This window comes from Limulus polyphemus, unplaced genomic scaffold (assembly GCF_000517525.1).
Source record: "Limulus polyphemus unplaced genomic scaffold, Limulus_polyphemus-2.1.2 Scaffold234, whole genome shotgun sequence".
In the NCBI taxonomy this organism is placed as follows: Eukaryota; Metazoa; Arthropoda; class Merostomata; order Xiphosura; family Limulidae; genus Limulus; species Limulus polyphemus.
In genome coordinates, this window is record NW_013665844.1 from 374,697 (window position 1) to 393,911 (window position 19,215).

Here is a 19,215-nt window from a genome sequence, read left to right on the forward strand (position 1 = left end):
AACATGGAATTCAAGTCGTCCTCATATATCTATAATTACATACACGCCCCAGTCTCTTTTGTTCCCCACTGGTTCAGAGTTAAGATTAAATGCTTATAACGCTAAAGTCCGGGGTTCGATTCTGGGTGAGTTGTAACAGTGACGGTCAAATTCGTTTGAAATAGTCCAGGCGCTGTTGACTAGCTGCCTTCCCTCTAGTCTAACAGCTCAAAACTAGAGATGGCTATCGACAATTAGGCTCAAATAATCTAATCAAATCCCGGCTAAAATGTCCACTAAACGTTTCGGTCTGCGATTTAGTTTGAAAGTAATTTTCTAGTTTATTTATGTATTTCTATAACTCTTGTTGTATGTATGTATGTATGTATGTATGACGTGTATTACACAATCTGTTGAATATTTTACATAAAAGGAGTATGCTATAAAAGCTTCTTTTCACTGACAGGTATTATAAACTTTTGATTTTTAGTGAAAAACTTTATTACCACATGTCTTGATAATTGTAGTCAATGAGTTTAATGTTTGTATTTAGTTTTACCTTTAAAACATATCGAAATATTTGCCTAATTTATTAATTTTCTCATCGTAAAATTAATATCAGCCAGAATTATGGTTTTTTAGAGTGTTTCTGATTTTCATATCAGCTTTATACTATTTTATAGTTTATGAAGAACTACCACTACGTCAACTGTTGTAAATATGATAAGAATGACATTTATCTGAAATTTATTTAGATACATCAATTAATCCTGTAAACAATTCTGAATCAGATGATATGAAATATTTAGGCTTAATATGCAATTATCAATCATGGAAAAAAACTAGTTAATCCTTTGTTTTACTTGTTTAAAAAGAACAGTCAGTGACTGTTTTTCTGTATCATCGGTTCTAAAGTAATTTTGCTTTGAATCAGTAGCTCTTTAGATACAAGTGGAAGCTATATTTCATACTTAAGTACGTCTGCATTATTTCTTATCGCTTGTTCTGCTGATCGAATTTAATGGAATTAACAGTTTAAGTGTTCGCACTTTTTAGAATGAAGATTAAAATATTAAGGAACTTTAAATAAAATACTATACGTGTATTTATAGATTTTGTAATTTGATTTTAATGTTGTCTAGAAATGAAAAGTCACAAAAATCGATCCCTCATTTCCAAGACATGAGATCCATATATCTTTTCAACAAATATAATCTAGTTCAATACCAATGACCAAAATCAGTTCTTTTTTAGTTCAGGTTAATTTTTAGTATATATTTTATTTTGTACAAAATTAGTTCCTAATTTTACCCGCATGTTTTATTCAGATGTATAAGTGTCAAACATATTTATGTATAAATGTGTAGTTAGTATCAGCTGAAATAATGTGACCTAAGTTAGAGCTAATCCTTTGAAACTTGTAGCGCTGTTTGAAAGTCAAAATATGATTTATTCAAAGACAAATTTTTGAATTTTTTTACTCCTAAAGTCAAAAAGATATTAACTTTATATTTGTTGATCAGACTATCCCCCCATTTATAAATATATATATATATTATTTAGTAAAGGTCTTCAAATGGCAGTGATGTGGTGAAAATAATTGACTTGAAAAGTTGTTCCATTTTGGTTGGTGTGCAAATTGACTAAATATCTATAGACTTAGCAAACTCTCAAGACCAACATATATAACTTATTGTTACCTAAGACAAGTATCTGTAATTTGTTCCTTACTTTTATGTTTATTCGTAATTCCCCTTTTTAGTACTTAAGTGCCTGTTTAATCTCACATTATGCAACGTAAGTCTTTAAAATTGTCAACGGGGCTTCTAGAAAAAATACCAAGGCTACACAATGGTATTGTTGTAGGTTATGATATGGTATTGGCATACCTCAATTGTACAACCAAGCTACATTTTATGAATATAAACCAAGTATTAATGAATTATGTAACTTTTATCGTAACTCAACAGGGGCATACATAAATACTATTGACCACAAATATATGTTTGATAACTCGGTAATAAGAAAGTAAACATTTTTACTATCAATGGTAACTAAGAAAAAGTATTCAGTTACTTTGATATCTGACATCTACACTAGTCTTTGACAAACACACAGAACAGTCCATTAGCAGTCACAGTGACTTAAGGATTGCTTGTGATGTGTGTAATAAATAACGTAATGATTATTTTTTTAGAAGGTTAACGATGTATGTTTACATAAACCATAATAAACTCTTAATTTTTGCACACTTCACGTAGACTATACTGTTACAGAGGTGGTTATTTCAGAATATTATTATTTTCTGTGATCGTGTGTAACATACTCGTTCCAGTTATTGATGATATTTTCAATATTTTCGTCTAGGAAGTTTAAATAACAGTTCAGATGGTAAATCATTAAAATGAAATATGTAGAATTGACGAGTGAACTTATACAATGCTAGTTGCAACTACAAAAAGTTATTTGTGTCTGTAGCTTATACAGCTTCCATATATACAAGCAGGAAATCTTGAGGGTCCTATAGTACACAGAACGTGATACACATTTTTATGGATTGTATAATGTTGGCTGTAACGTGCAAGTTACAGAATGCTCTAATAATCAGTTGTGCTGAAAAGGAAATTCAAAAGAAACGTTTAGTATCTCAACTATTTCTCGCAGAATAGTTTTTGTTCTCATGAGAATTGGCTACGTTCACAACACCACGGGTATCATTTTAATACAAACTCCGTATGCAAAAACACCATGTAGCGAGTATGTTTTACATTTATAAACTAATCTGTAGACCACTGTACGTGTACTATAGTGTCTTACAGCGTGTACAACTCATGTTACTCCTTTTTTATTACATGTAATCTACTTCTAGAATATCACGTACAGTTGCAAACAAAACTATTGGCACCCTTATCTAAAGACATAATTTAAATGACTTTCTTAGAGCAAACGTTTCGTAGCCTTTGACCTATTTCAAACAAAATACATAAGTTGTACTTGTGTGTGTTAAAATATTTTTTGTTCTCCTTTTGCTTTAATAACAGTTTCCAAACGTCTTTGATAATCTTACCCAGAGTATTACACCTTGTTTGTGAAAACTGAGCCCATTCTATCCTAAAAACCTCCTTCAGTTCAAGTAAATTCGATATTATATGCTTGGCTGCCGTCATTTTTAGATCAATCCAAACCATTTCGATCAGATTGATGTTAGGTGATACTGAAGGCCATTCCGAAACTTTTGTTTTGTTTTTCCTTTAAAAAATTTCACAGTTGACTTAGCCGTGTGCTTTGGGTCGTTGTCTTGTTGAAAGATGAGCCTATGGGGCTGCATTCATTCGATCTCATGAATCCTATGAACTTCTGAAACAGCCTCTTTCCCCGAATATTATGATCGAACCTTGTTTAACTGTAGGTTTTCGGTGAGAGCTGATATTTCTTTCACGTTAAACATATCGGGTTTCATTTTTTGAGAAAAGTTAATTTTTGTTTTAATCAGACCAAAGAATTTTCTTGAAAATTTCATCAGATTTCCCTGTATACTTCTTGGCATATCAAAGACGTTTCTTTTTATAAGTTGTCAAATATTGTTTACATCGAGATCTACGTGCATTCAACCTTATTTAGATGTCTGTGTAGAATTGTTTTAATCACTAGTATTCCAGATATTGCGAAGTCTTTCTTTAAATCCTGAGTTGTTCTTGCTAACTGATCGAATTATTTTCCTAAATGCTACAGTCGATATGTTCCTGTTAGGTCCACTTTTCATCTTCGTTTCAGTTAAATAATCTTCTGACGTTTCTTGATTATTCCTCTGACAGTGGATTTGGGTACTCCAAATTTCTTTGGTAACCTTGATATCCAATTCCATTATTGTATTCCTTAATTGTTTTTCTCATATCCGGGGTCAACTCAGTAGTGTTAACCATCATGTGCTGAGAGAAATACACTGCTTGTCTTCAGATGATGTTCGGAGGAATCACGTGTTTTGCGTACAATCATTTTATAATGTAGCTCAATTAATACTTTATGGTTTTTAATCAATGAATAGTGCTTTAGCTAACTTAATTAAGATAATCGTTAACTTACAAAGACAAAGAGAAAAGGTGCCAAAACTTTTTTTAGCATCTCGTCATATTGGTTTCATTATATTACGTTACATGTACACAGTATGCATGTAATTTAAAAATATGTATGGATATTTTATTCGGGAAAATACTTGTATACATAAAAATTCCCACAAGTATATTATGCTTGTGAAATTAGATAAACTAACAATAAGGTTTTAGATATCAAACATTCAGTTGTATATAAAGGAGCGGCAGTGTTATTTGTAAGTAGAAAAATTGATTTGGTAATTTATTACGATAATAGATAGGTTTAAGTCCTGAGGAAGGAGGTAAATTGTTAGTAATGAAAATGGTAGTATTTTAAGATATAAAACATACCTCGAAGGAGAGGAATGACGTGGGTAAAGAGTTATGAGGAATGGTGATTGGGCAAAATATGGCTGTAATTGTTCAGGATTTGATTCGTACTACTGACCACATGTTTTAGTGTATTTATTTAAATATTCTCGTATATATGACTTTGCAACCTTTTAGTTATTTTTATTAATTGTGTTTTCTTCTGTTATATTTATGTTTTAAACATGTATGATGCCTAGTAGTTCTTGCATTTTTAGTTCTGAATGACAGCAGATGGTGTCGATTCTACAACATTTTGGACTGATAACATCTGCTGTCTCGTGTAAAAGTGTTTCATGTACTTTCATAGTGAACTAATGTGTATGAAGGACATAGCTTTCTTTCCTAACGAATCATCTGATAGCTCTGGTAGGTGGTTCATCAGAGCATGTAGGATACCACAGTGAATCATCTGATAGCTCTGGTAGGTGGTTCATCAGAGCATGTAGGATACCACAGTGAATCATCTGAAAGCTCTGGTAGGTGGTTCATCAGATAATGTAGGATACCACAGTGAATCATCTGAAAGCTCTGATAGGTGTTCATCAGATAATGTAGGAAACCACAGTGAATCATCTGAAAGCTCTGATAGGTGGTTCATCAGAGAATGTAGGATACCACAGTGAATCATCTGAAAGCTCTGATAGGTGGTTCATCAGATAATGTAGGATACCACAATGAATCACGTGATAGATCTGATAGGTGGTTCATCAGAGAATGTAGGATACCACAATGAATCATCTGATAGTTCTGATAGGTCGTTCATCAGATAATGTAAGATTCACAATGAATCGTCTGAAAGCTCTGATAGGTGGTTCATCAGATAATGTAGGATATCACAATGAATCATCTGATAGTTCTGATAGGTGGTTCATCAGATAATGTAGGATACCACAGTGAATCATCTGAAAGCTCTGATAGGTGGTTCATCAGATAATGTAGGATATCACAATGAATCATCTGATAGTTCTGATAGGTGGTTCATCAGATAATGTAGGATACCACAATCGAGCTATTTTAATATAATTATCTTTTCTTGGTTTATGGGGATTTTTTTTCTTCCTAAATTAACCCTTCGTTGTCTCAATTGTAAGCTTGAGTGTTTATAAAGAAATAATTCGGAGTTCGATTCACGCTGCCTACTCAGTGAAGGTAGCCCATTGTACAGCTTTATGCTAAAACAAGCAAATGTTTCTGGATTATCAGGCAACTTCATATGTATAGACGCTAATAAATAGTGCTCATAATATATAAAACAAGTTACCGTAGTGTGTGTGGCCCACCCTGTGCTTTTAATGTTCGTTTTTATAATATTCACAATTTTAACATTAATTAGTACGATTATAATGTATTTTCCTGCCTTTAATTATATTCACAAAATCGGTACTTTGTTTTTTAAAAACGAACTCCTGAGTCAACCAGACTATTGAACGATAGATATTCTGCCTCCTGAAGACACACATCCAGTATTTTCTCAACACTTCTGCAACGTTACAGAATATACATCATATTGTGAGTAATCCAACGCTGTTAGTCAACCGCAAAACTGAAAAGAATTGGAAGAAGATGGTGATTTTCTTCTTTTTTTTTCGGTAGATGGAGAAATATTTTACTGCAATTTGTCTGAGGTCATGGTATTATTGTAATACAATATCTATAGAAATTCTCGCAAAATCAGTAATAATCGGGAATTGTAAGGACAACCAACAGATTTCCTGTCCAGACTGCACATAGCTCGGAGGACAGGTTTCAGAAGTATCACATTCAAAGCTTACTTGCAAGTGTAAGGTAACAAAATACTCGATGTGCTAGAAGTGCAGCAGACGTGGATACGATCATGACCAGTTGCAGAAATAGCAAGCCCTAAAAGAGGCCAGAGAAGAATTTCCGTTGTTGCTAATAAAACAGCCGAAAAGTAGCACGTTTACCATGAAACCGTGTTTGTTTACTGAACAGCCGAAAAGTAACACGTTTACCATGAAACCGTGTTTGTTTACTGAACAGCCGAAAAGTAACACGTTTACCATGAAACCGTGTTTGTTTACTGAACAGCCGAAAAGTAGCACGTTTACCATGAAATCGTGTTTGTTTACTGAACAACCGAAAAGTAACACGTTTACCATGAAACCGTGTTTGTTTACTGAACAGCCGAAAAGTAGCACGTTTACCATGAAACCGTGTTTATTTACTGAACAACCGAAAAGTAGCACGTTTATTTACCATGAAACCGTGTTTATTTACTGAACAACCGAAAAGTAGCACGTTTACCATGAAACTGTTTGTTTACTGAACAACCGAAAAGTAGCACGTTTACCATGAAACCGTGTTTGTTTACTGAATCGTCGGAAAACGTGTACAACCTAGGACAGATTTTGCTTGTAGTTCAGCACAAAACTGTCTACATTAAATATCTGTGCTCTGGGTACCACGGGTATCGAAAACCGGTTTATAGCGTTGTAAGTCCGCAGATATGCCGCTGAGCCACTGGGCGGCCGACCTTGGACAGAGCGGCAAAAGTAGAAAAAGCAACAGCAAAAAAGACTCCTCATATCAAGACCACAAATCCCTATATTTTATTACAACTTTTCGGATTTATGAATCTCATGAACCCTACTTTGCTGCCAGAAATCACACAGTTGGTTCGGTTGATTCAAAGACTCGTTGTTAAATTTCGCAACGGTAAGAATTGATCTTTGTTGTGTTTTATAAATGAACTTAGTTGAATTTTGTTTTTTTTAGTTTTACAACTTATCAAACCATTGCTTTTACAGGAAGCTATTGCTCTTTTGGAACCGATGACCAATGATCCCGTTAACTATGTTCGCCAGGGAGCGCTTATCGCCTCCTCTCTTATTTTGATTCAGCAGACTGAAGTTACTTGCCCCAAGGTAAGTTTAAAGTGTTTGGCTAGACATCGTGTTCTTTATAGTTTTTATATGGCAGTTTCTTTGTGTAGCCTTTCTCTAGTGATTCAGTCAACAAACTACTGTGATTATTAAGAGTAATTAATATCATAATCTGAGAGTTTTAACAGCATGCTTAGAGAGCAGTTGTTATTATTATTGAAAGTAGCACGAAATTCCTTACTATCTAAATACGCATGCGCGCACACTTATTTCAACGCATATAAACAAAAGGCAGTTGTAAATATACTTTAGCAGATGTTTTGTACAACAACATATTAAATGCTTATAACAGTTTTTAAAAAGGTCTAACATTTGGTCGTAGAATAACATTATAAGTTTATTTATCGATAGTACTAAAGTTTAACCCTAATTAAACTCAAGCAAAGAAACGTACACAAGTTAGAGTGTCAATTTATCTATATCCAATGTAGGCCGTACTTAATAAAGGCTTAACTAATGTTAGGCCTAAGAGAGTGAACTTGCATATTTCGGTGTCTCCGATTAGAATTTTTTTGTATTATTTTAGAAATCCTGTATTTAAAGAAGTACTGTTGCAATAAAGATACTGATTTGACCGCAAGTGTTTTGTAGGTCTCTACAAGTATCTAAGAAGTATTTTCGTGTTTTAAGCGTCGCATATAAAACTGGTATATGAATATTTACCACATGAATTATTTAAGAGAATTCAGTTCGTTATTTTGCTTTCCTTTTGTCTATATAAGAGAAGTACTTTTTATTCTTATTTTTTTTAAATTTACTCCAGATTAAATTGTCAGATGTTTTATATCAAAATATTAAATACTTCAAAAATTAAGAAACTATCAAAGTGAATAAAAATGACTTTCCAGCGTCCTTTAAACTGAAAAAAAAACTCGCTTTTGTAATGAGCAGAATGGTTTTTAGTTTTCAGTTACCTAAACTTATGTTCATATGGGAGCAATAAAAACTACGAGTTGACTTTTATGTAAAAATATGAATTTTTCCCGTACTTTGTTAATTCAACTATAGAATATGTTTGCTATCCGCATGGTCCTAAAGCAAACTATAATTTGGTAAATTAAACTTAGTATAGAAAAAAAAAGTTTCATAGTTATATGTATTCGTTTAACAAACAAGACTCTAATCTTTCGGATGACCTTCAGACGCCTCTGTTGTAATTTGACATTGAACATGTGCAACATAAATTACATCCGATTTGGCAGTCACTTTACACGAGTCGTCTTCATAAATTTGAACAGTGATAATTATTCCAACGTGAAAGGATTCTGCTGTAGATATGTTTGATCTAATGTTATGTATTTTACATATTTTATAATTAAAGCAGAAATGCTGCTTTGGAAAATAATATTGACCTTACAGTTCTATAATTAATTGACACATATAGTATAAAACAATGAGTTTATCAGACTATATTGGTACACAGTTTTTCCCCCTACATTTTGTTTACAGCAAGCATCTACTTTTCATCATCTATGCTACGTTACTGGTATAGAAAGTATTTTGTGAACAGAACAGAAGTTTTACAAATATAATCAATGTAGGTAGCGTCGTGCGCACGTGCTGCATACCCATGAGTTAAATTAGTATGTTCCTCTAAGCAAGTAGAAAATGTTCATTTTGTTTTGAAAACTTAATATGGATGAATTTTAGAAATGTTAAGATTTTCGGTTACGCGTGCAAGGTATATTAGAGGAGCTGTACTTTTGTTTACTTTAAATATTTTCTAGTGTGTCCAAACAAAGTGCTGATTAAATGATCGTGGCAACTGCAAAGTGTATGATATCCATATCTTTTTAGGGTGTAATCGAAGTATACACTCTCATTTATACTTTTTCAGGTTAAAGACTTTCGGCAACTATACAGTAAAGTTATTAGTGACAAACACGATGACGTCATGGCAAAATTTGGCGCAATTTTAGCTCAGGGTATTATTGACGCAGGTAAGAAACTAAAAATTTTAGTATCTGGTCTTTTATTTTTGTTACATTTTGTATTTAGGATTGAAACTCATAATTTTTGAAACCCACATTTTTGTTGCTTTTTTTTTTTTATATCTCAACAGCATTGCCGTCTAATATGTATATAAAAACACGCACATAAGATTTCTGAAATGTAAGAACCAAACTAAGTAAACCTCGGATATTTAAGTAAAAAAAAATGTTTTTGACATATTAAAACAACGTGAGAACATTGAATGCATGGTAAATAACGTGTTGTTGCGTGTATGTTAAGTATATCAGCCACGGGGTTACAAGTATCGTAATCTTCTGTTTTCTTTCCACATCATCTGACCTTTTTTCCCTTGCAACTCGTTTAGTATGTTTGAAAAAGGCAAGTGAGCGTCTAAAGTGGTTCAACTATAAGAATTAATTATATATAAGCAGTAAAATACTCTTCTTTGGCAACCGGTTGGAACTTTTTCAAAGTTTCTCCAAATAACATTTTAAAAAAATATTAGCTGGATACGATAGTCATCATATGAACGACAACAGAATATCTTAAAAACACGATACTAAAAGATAATAGAATATGGTGAATTCTATGTGACCGCCTACATAACTTCTCAGTTTCGTGTTAGCCAGGCATAGTGATCTTTATATAACAGGAAAAACTAACTGAAAATAGTAATATTTATATATGATTATTTGCAGAACTAGCCTATGACCCACATCTACAGGGCCGCTATAATGCAAATTTAATTTCTTTAGCCAAGTTACGAACAGTAATTAGTAGGCCTAATTATTTAAATGATCTAATGTAGATCAATGCCAAGTTTGGAGTCCGCTTTCAGGGAATCCCCGTAAAAGTGCTTTCGCGAAATATCCAGGTTCCCAAAGGGGTTGGATGAAAAGTTTTAGATTTGTGCAAACCTGGGGGCAATTTAGAAGTTGGCGAGTCAAGCAGTTTGGGAAAAGGGTTTTTTTTTTCGGGAAATCCCCGGGTTACCCAAAGGGTGGTGGGAAAACTTTTACTTTTGTGCAAGCCTTACGGACCTAGAGGATTGGTTTGGTACCACTTAGAAGTCGGCGCGACCAACGGTTTAAGAGGACACAGACACTGAATCTTATATAGATACCATGTTATCGATAGACAATAGGGTGTCTTAAGAGATTTTAAAATTCTACATTTCGTGCTTTATGGATAGTTAAGGTTAATATTCGGTAACATTGAAGATGATAATTGTTACCTTATGTTATCAAAGACATCTTGTCGTAGGAATAATAGTGTATGTGGTATTAAAATCTTGTAATAAATAAAAAACATGTTTTATGATGTCGTGAGAAAAATACAACTTGGTTTTTACTGATTCGCCAGTTCTTGTGAATGATAGTGAAAGTTAATCAAAATAATATTAGTAATAAACTTAAATAAATAATCGCTGTTAAAATTAATAATAATGTAATTCCTACTGTGAAAATCTGGTTAGTGAATCACCTAAATAAAACTGGTAATAATTAAAATTTACTTATTTAATCTGTTTCACACCATAACAGTTGTTGTTCATGGAAATTGATACATATAGTGCCTAGATCAATATGTCTGTCGTATCCATGACGACCTGATGAGCCCTGGTATTAGGTGAAAGGTCTCGTCGGCACTGGATATGGCAGATATAGTGTGGTTGAGATATTATAACATATTCTTCTTTGCTTTTACTCGTGGCACCCTTGAACTTTGAAAGCCATGCTACGAAATCAGCATAATAAAGAACATTTTGGAACATAAGGGATTCAAGTTTTTTCATAGTTTTATATGATATATATATATATATATTTTTACATAACTTCGGTAGCTAAAATCACATAGTTTCGAATTTATTTTGTTGAACAGGTGGACGTAACGTAAGTATAAGCTTGCTGTCTGGAACTGGCCACACCAACATGGAAGCAGTGGTTGGGATGTTGATCTTTACCCAGTACTGGTATTGGTTTCCATTGTCCCACTTCATCTCGTTGGCGCTCAAGCCCACTGGCTTAATTGGACTCAACGTCGACCTCAAGGTACCATTACTCGTTCTTGTTAGTTATTGACTATATCATGGTGTGGTATTACATTAACTTTCATATACACACATAAAAGAAAATTTATAATATGAGAGAGAAAAAGAAATAAAAACCCCGTTAACACACAGTTAAAGAGGTATTGAAAATACTCTCAATCGTTCGAAAAGGAGCACAGAAAAATCCTGTTGCAAGTAATTCACCGTTTAAACAATATTTCTACAGTTACATATGTGAAGTTTCTCCATACATTAGATAGCCTCTCAATCAGCCGGTTATTTAAATTCAGCAACGTCTATTTGAAAGACTAGCAGAATTCTATATTTGTGGATCTTCAACAGAATTCATCACAACTCTGTAAGATTTTTTTCTATTAAAGTAGAACAGTTTTTCCTTTTCTATTAAGAAATCCATTACTTTTTTTTTGGTACTTAAATTATTGCAAAAGTTGACCTTAGTCATTTTCAAATTCAAATCATTTTCGTATCGTCTTTTTTATTGAAGGATCATGTTCATAGTTGTTACTTATCCGTTTCCAGCTTATCTATAGATAGAGGAGTCAGTGGAAAAAACGTAAGAGCCAGAATGTCAGTAATTATAATTGTACGAATGTAAATAACTAAATTTAAGAATCAAATTATATGAATGAAGCGTTTGCACTGTTATTAATTTTAGGTATTCTTCACATATATGGTATTTATTAGTGTTTTTTTTAACCATAAGATATTTTCACTTTATATTGTGACACAAGAGGAAGGATGATGTTTTTTTAATGTAACAGAACACCGTTCTCTTAGTTTTTGTATAAAATTTGCTTAAAGACTGGACTTGAATATAAACAGCGAGAAGAACAAATATATAACTTGTTTCCACATTTTCTTCGGATTTCACTACATTATTCTAAAAGTAATTCCATTTTTTGACGATTGTTTAGTCCATGTAGTTTCAAGACACACAAACATATGTATATTTCTAATATTGAATTTCCATAAGTTATGAATTCTTTATTAGTTCTTGAGTAATGTTCTCACACACTTTATAAATGATCAATTTTCCTCCATGCACGAAAAGTTCGCTATCGAACTTACTAAGATGTTGTGGTAATACCGGATACTGATGTGTGAACTTCCGATCTGTTCGTAGCAAGGCAACTAGATAGACCTATTGCTTCCATCAGTTCTCTGTGCCAAGCACTCCTGGTGCTACATAAAGATGAGGCGAACTTCACGGTGATCTGATCGTGAGAAGATCTTGAACATCAATAGAACCGTTCAAAAACGTTCACAGGAGAATGTTAAAAATGATCATTTTCATTAATTCACTGTGCGTTATATACTCTAATGCTATTGTTTCTTATACCAAAGGTTACTGACTTCGAAAGAAAGTTCGTGTTGTACAATAATTTAAATGTTTTTAGTACATTTCTTATGGTAAATGGTTTTTGTATCGTTTATATCAGTTAAGAAGACTTCGCGTTTAGTTTTACTTTTCCGAAACAAGTTATTTGAAATATAAAAATAAAACTTCGCAGGTTAAATTAATAGCGAATTAAGAGTATAATCGAAATTTACTTTTTTACTATTTCTTGCATAATAGGCCTGGCATGGCCTGATGGTTAGGGGACTCGACTCGCAATCCGCGCGTTGGAGATTCGAATCCCCGTCACCGAACATGCTCGCCCTTTCAGAAGTGGGGACGCTATAATGTGATGGCCAAATCTCACTATTCGTCGGTAAAAGAGTAGCTTAAGAGTTGGCTGTGGGTGGTGTTGACTAGCTGCCTTTCCTTTTGTCTATTACTGCTAAAGTAGGGACGGCTGGTAGCTTTCGAATGGCTTTGAGCAAAACTCATAACAAACCAAATCAAACAAATTCTTTCATGATCTAAAGTTTTAGTATTATAAGTTTTAAGATTGCAAGAGTTAATTGTGTGTTTCTAGTACGTGTGATATCGTTACAAATTCTTAACTTTTTAGCCATGGCATAGCGGATCATAGAAGGCTCTGAGATGTTTTATTTATTTTTTTCAAATACCAAGTTTTAGCTCATAGCTCCGTCCTTCCATGACCGATTTGTGATCTAATTATTGTTTTGGACTTAGGGGGTCAAACCATTTCGATCGATGTATTTGACCACACCCAAGGTCTCGTAGATTAATTTACTCTAATTCTGCCTAAAAGAATTTCAATATGAGGGTAGGCTGGTAGCGATCCTGGTGAATAATAGAATTGAATCGTGTATAAGCGCGCCCCACATTTGGTATTGCTGGCGCACAAAAGTATAGCTAATAAAAGGGGAAAAAATGTCTCTTAGATTAATTTACTTTAATCATGTTTGAAAGAATGTCAAATGCCACGACTATTGAGTATTTCCTTTTGTTTTTTCTTCGGGTGTCCTAGGACATTTTTAAATAAAAATCCTAAACATACTTGGGTGCCAAACAAATTTTGAAGCTGAAAGATTGTTTCCGACAGCATTATATTGAAATAAAGTTAATTGTGTGAAGGTGATACTTTATAAATTAATTTCTACCGGCCAGGTCAGGGTGTGTTGGTTTATTAACTTATGAATCGTCATATTTTATCCCACTGGGACATCCACAGACTATATAACGTAGGAAAGTTTGGATTTTTAAAATATCTTAGGCATCATGTACTTAGTGAAGAGGTTTGCCTACTTACTTTGGTAGATCCATTGTCATCTGTGGAACAAAGCGTGTTCTTCAAGACAGAAGTCAGTCACAGTTAACAATGCTTTTTAACATTACCAGATTTTATTGTTTAAGTGTTTCTGATGGTTAGACAGTGACTTTTTATACATGGGGCGTATATTATCAGCACTTACTACTTTGCAATGAGCTACTATTAACCAAAATTGCGACATAGTGCAAAAAGAAAATGCCGGTCGATGTGTATATTATGTTATGAAAATAAAGTTGTCTCCAAAGTGGTTCTTGATTCTGAACATTGAAATATCTTCAGATTAAATTTTATCAGAATTCACGAAACTTGAATCGTTGACGAAACCACGAGACGGAGGACGCTCATTTCAACAATCTTCAGCTTATGACATTATCAGGAAAATGATGTCTAACAGTAACTTACGTTTTGCTTGAACGTCACAAACTTACATGACCAGAAAAATGCATTCATACGGCTCACATTACAGCCTTTCTAATTCCTGTAGCTGTAACGTGAACCATATGAATGTATTTCTAATTCCTGTGGCTGTAATGTGAGCCGTATGAATGTATTTCTAATTCCTGTAGCTGTAATGTGAGCCGTATGAATGTATTTCTAACTCCCGTTACATTCATATGGTTCACGTTACAGCTACAGGAATTAGAAATACATTCATATGGTTCACGTTACAGCCACAGGAATTAGAAATACATTCATATGGTTCACGTTACAGCCACAGGAATTAGAAATACATTCATACGGCTCACATTACAGCCACAGGAATTAGTAATACATTCATATGGTTCACGTTACAGCCACAGGAATTAGAAATACATTCATATGGTTCACGTTACACCCACAGGAATTAAGATGAGGGGAGGCATTTAGACAGAATGACATTTTAGTAAATATTGTAATTTGACTTCTTTGGGGCATGCGAATTGTAACTAATATATTATCCGCATACAAGTATGAATAAGTATATTTAACCGTGAAAAGCGAAATATCATCACAATAATTATTTTTCTTTTTTGTATTTTGAAAATACTGTGTATTGGCAAGATTATGCAAAGCATAGATAATTTATAGTGAAAACAAAGACATTTTGTTTGTATAAGATTGTGATTTCCGACACCAGAATAATTAAAAATGGCGCCCTTGTAAGCTAAAAGAATCCTTCTTTTAGTTTGACATAAGTGTACGTACATAAAGCACTAAGTATTCCTATTGAAAACTAGGAATTCATTTTCCCACGAGGAAACAAACTTACTTCTATCACTGATGTTTTACGACATCTCGAAGGAAACGGGAGCTCGATCTAAACTAAGTGTCATGCCTAGTTTGAACACATCCTCCAGATGAGGTATTGAATTACTGTAGCCTTTAATGGAAGAATTTCACCGAAATCTGTATAGTTTAGTTCAAAAACTAAACTTCGGTATGTCATTAGAATAAGAGCAGTTAGTACAACTAACTATTTCTAAATACACATCGAGCCCTTTTTTTTTGTTCAGTATCGTTATGATTATATATTTCAAAACTTTAATTAAAATATAGTTTGTATATATTCTTAGATATTTATTTTTAAGGTGAGAAACATGATTACATGAAAAAAAAAGTCTGTCTTACCAAGGCTTCTATTTTTTTTTCAATGCAAAAGTTTTATAATTTTCTTACTAACTATGGGTCAAATTACGCTATATATTAAGTAATTTCATAACATAGGTAAAAGAGTTAAGTTGAAACATGAATTGAATAAATCTATGAGGTAAACTTTTGAGGTAAGTGGGTGTGTGTGTATGAAGTTATAAAATAGCTTGTAGGTGGATGAAGAAAAGTTGTGAAGCAGTAGGTATTTAGGTGTATGAAGTCAAGACATCAAATAATAGTTGGATGTATGAAGTCAAAAGATCAAATAGTAGTTAGACGTATGACATTAAGACATCAAGTAGTAAATGGGTGTATTTTGTGGAAATTCACACTTTGTAAATATTCTGTAAAATGAATTATTCATAGTCATAAAAATTGTTTTGTAGTAGGGTGTTTCTAGAAAATTCTTTTTTTTTTGCGGGATCTTTGGTCCTAATCTCTATTTTACTCGTTTCTATAGCTTCATAAACATAAAAATGAGCATAGGTAAACTATTTATAATGATACGAAAATGTGTGATGACCCACATAATATATAGCACATGGATTCCCATGTGTTTTTACAGTAACTTAGTTTAGTATTACAAGTAACCTCTTAGTAGTTAGTTTGTAATTAACTTTTATATTACTGTTTATATTTGTGATCCTTCTATAGAGTCGAGCTTTTGTAGACATAATTTAATTTTTTACTTTCTAAAACGAGCGTTCCTTCATTTTTTATGTGCAGCAACTCAAATGTTGTAATCTTCTAATTGTTATAATCATGTCTTGCGAATATGAACAACGGTATGGTTGGTTAATTAACATTTTGTAAATATTCTTTTAGCGCTAATATATGTATATATAGCTCGTCATTGTAAACCAAAAAATGTTGATTAAAATAAAACAAACTTAAACTAAAACGTACTGAAAAATATAAACTTCAGTTTGTTTATGTTTCGTGTTGTAAGAGAGAAATTCATGTATGCAACTAATCAATTATCAATGTCTACTTCTTCCTTATGGGAATAGATGGTTTGCATTGATTATACTTAAACATGAGAAAAGAACATGAATGATTTGCTCATACACAGTGTTTCAACAGTGATTTTATTTCGATGCTATAATATTTAGAAAGTAAACGAGAAGCAGAAATCGGTTAATGGCATTTTTGTTCTACAACTTTTAGCGTTTCTTTCTTTCGTGTATTTGCAGCTGTTTTTACTTGTATGTGTAGTGTGACAGCTGTGATAGCTAGAGCATAAAAGACGCTCTTGGGAGAAATTTTCTATTCCAATTCTTGGCGGAAGTCGTTCTAAAGCTGTCCTCTGGCTACTGATGACAACATCAGAGGAGACTGCTTGCTGTATGGTATGGTTATACTGGCCATAAGTCAAGCCTCTATTGACTTCAACTGTGTTGTACGGGGTAGTGGTGTGTTCAGATGAGTAGTTTGTTGAACTAAAAGCACGCATTGAGAGTTTGGTGATTTAACTGTTGTCTTCTGTTTCAACAGTGTAAGCGTTAACGTAAACAAACTTTGGTTTTTCCAAAGCTGCGTAGGATCTGTGTATAGATTTGGAAATCTTCCCAAGTTTCTGTCATTTTTACCACTAATTCTGGCACGTTTCAACACAAGATTTTTTCCAGCTGAAAAGCTTGCCCATAAGGACTTTTCCAATTTGTTTTAAGTGCTAATAATTATATATTTCAATGTTTGCTTGTTGAGACATTTGTTAAGAATGTATATCCAGGTTAATTTTTTTTTTTTGGAACGTAAAATCGACTTGATTTTATCTTTCTGTAATGAATCCGCTTATGAAATTGTTTTTATTAAAACAACTCAATAAGACAACGTTAACATTTACATAATACTTTAACACACGATGACTCTCTTTCAACTAGTGTTTTTGGGTGTGGGGGCGAGAAATTATAAATGCCGGTAATTGTTTCGTGGAGGTGTTGGGAATCAGATGTATCGAAATATGCAATCTATTTTATAGTAACATCTTTCAGTTGGGAGTTACGAGTTACACAGGGTTTCGAAGTGGCTGTACCACCTTACCAGAAACGGTCATACACACGGGGTTTCGAAGTGGCTGTACCACCTTACCAGAAACGGTCACACACACAGGGTTTCGAAGTGGCTGTACCACCTTACCAGAAACGGTCATACACACAAATTTATTATTTCTTTTCGGATTCTCATTTCAAATTTTACGACCTTTCTTCGTTATCTGTTTGAAGTTTGATACCTTATTCTTGATTTTCTGATCTGGTAGAAATCTTCATACTACTATCACTACTGTCCTTGTCAGTACCAAAACTATTTTTGAGTGCCGCCACAACATGTTTAGGTTTGGTAGATGGATTTGCCTCAGTGAGGGCTGTCATCGCATCCTCAGCGGCTGCGCAGGTTGAAAGCCATTTTTGTACATGTAGGTAACGGAGGGAATAATGATGATTGATGATATGTCGAAGAGTAGCAAGTTCCAGTCACGGTCAGTGGAGCTTGGAGCTATCTGATGAAGATCTGTTGGGTTATGGTGTGAAAACAAATGCAAAGACGGGCGAGAGAAAAGAAGTCTCACGTATTGGACCCATCAGCTACACAGCAAGAATAACTTTAGGGTTTCTACTGATGATATGGCCAGTCCTAACTCGGTATATTTTTGTCCAATTTGGAAATTGTGAATTATAATCAGCACATCACATCGTATGCTACGTCCAACACCTGCAATCGTGGCGATTATTGTTGAAGGAGATATCTTTATTAAAGGCACCGTGCCTTATCTATAAATTGTTACATATTTCGATGGTTCACAGACCCATCATCATCAGGATGGAGACAGCAGTGAACCCTGTTGTACTGTTTATGAAACTTCGACCAATCAATTATCATAAACTGTGCTACCACCTATTTATCTTTCTTTTAATATAGGTTTCCAAATATAAATTTCTGTAACCCCAGGTTCCGTATCTGTATTTAAAATTGACTTAAACCTCTTATACAGGGTGTCCGAAAAAGTCTAGAACCACAGGTGATTTGAAACCTTTCTTAATTTCAGATTTGTGACTGATCATGGCGCTGTCAAAGTATGAGAAGGTCGAGTTAATCCTGCTGTTAAACCACTTTTTTTTCGGATTACAAGGAAGAATGTGGAATACATTCTGTAAAACTCTTTGAAGTGCCTATGGTTCTAGACTTTTCGTACACTATATACATATTTCTAAGTGATTCTATTTAGTTCGTACTTATTATTCAAAAATATTATATTTGGTCAATTTGACATTGTTCCAATTAACACTCAGACAGAAAATTACTGTATTTTCAGTTAACCCGATTCATTAATCTTCCGTTTTACTATAGCTGATTTATGTTCATTCAGTCTAAAAGTTTGAAATTTCTACATGTTGACCAACATACGATAGACCATAGTTACACGAGATCTTATAGATACCACATTTTTCTATTAATGTGATGTTATCATTAAGTAGCTGGAGTACCCGTCCTCTGGACGGAAGTTATGTAAATTCATGATTAATGAAAGGTTATCTTAG

General features: G+C 33.5%; 1 protein-coding gene across 1 annotated transcript in view; it reads left to right on the forward strand.

Moving 5' to 3' along the window:
- LOC111085093 (26S proteasome non-ATPase regulatory subunit 1-like) overlaps positions 1–19,215 on the forward strand; it is a 64,270-nt gene that overhangs the window by 18,961 nt on the left and 26,094 nt on the right. The window contains exons 2-4 of the mRNA XM_022382258.1: positions 7,211–7,327; positions 9,183–9,285; positions 11,177–11,346. Of these exons, the coding sequence (XP_022237966.1) occupies positions 7,211–7,327; positions 9,183–9,285; positions 11,177–11,346 (390 nt within the window). The remainder of the gene's footprint in view (positions 1–7,210; positions 7,328–9,182; positions 9,286–11,176; positions 11,347–19,215) is intronic.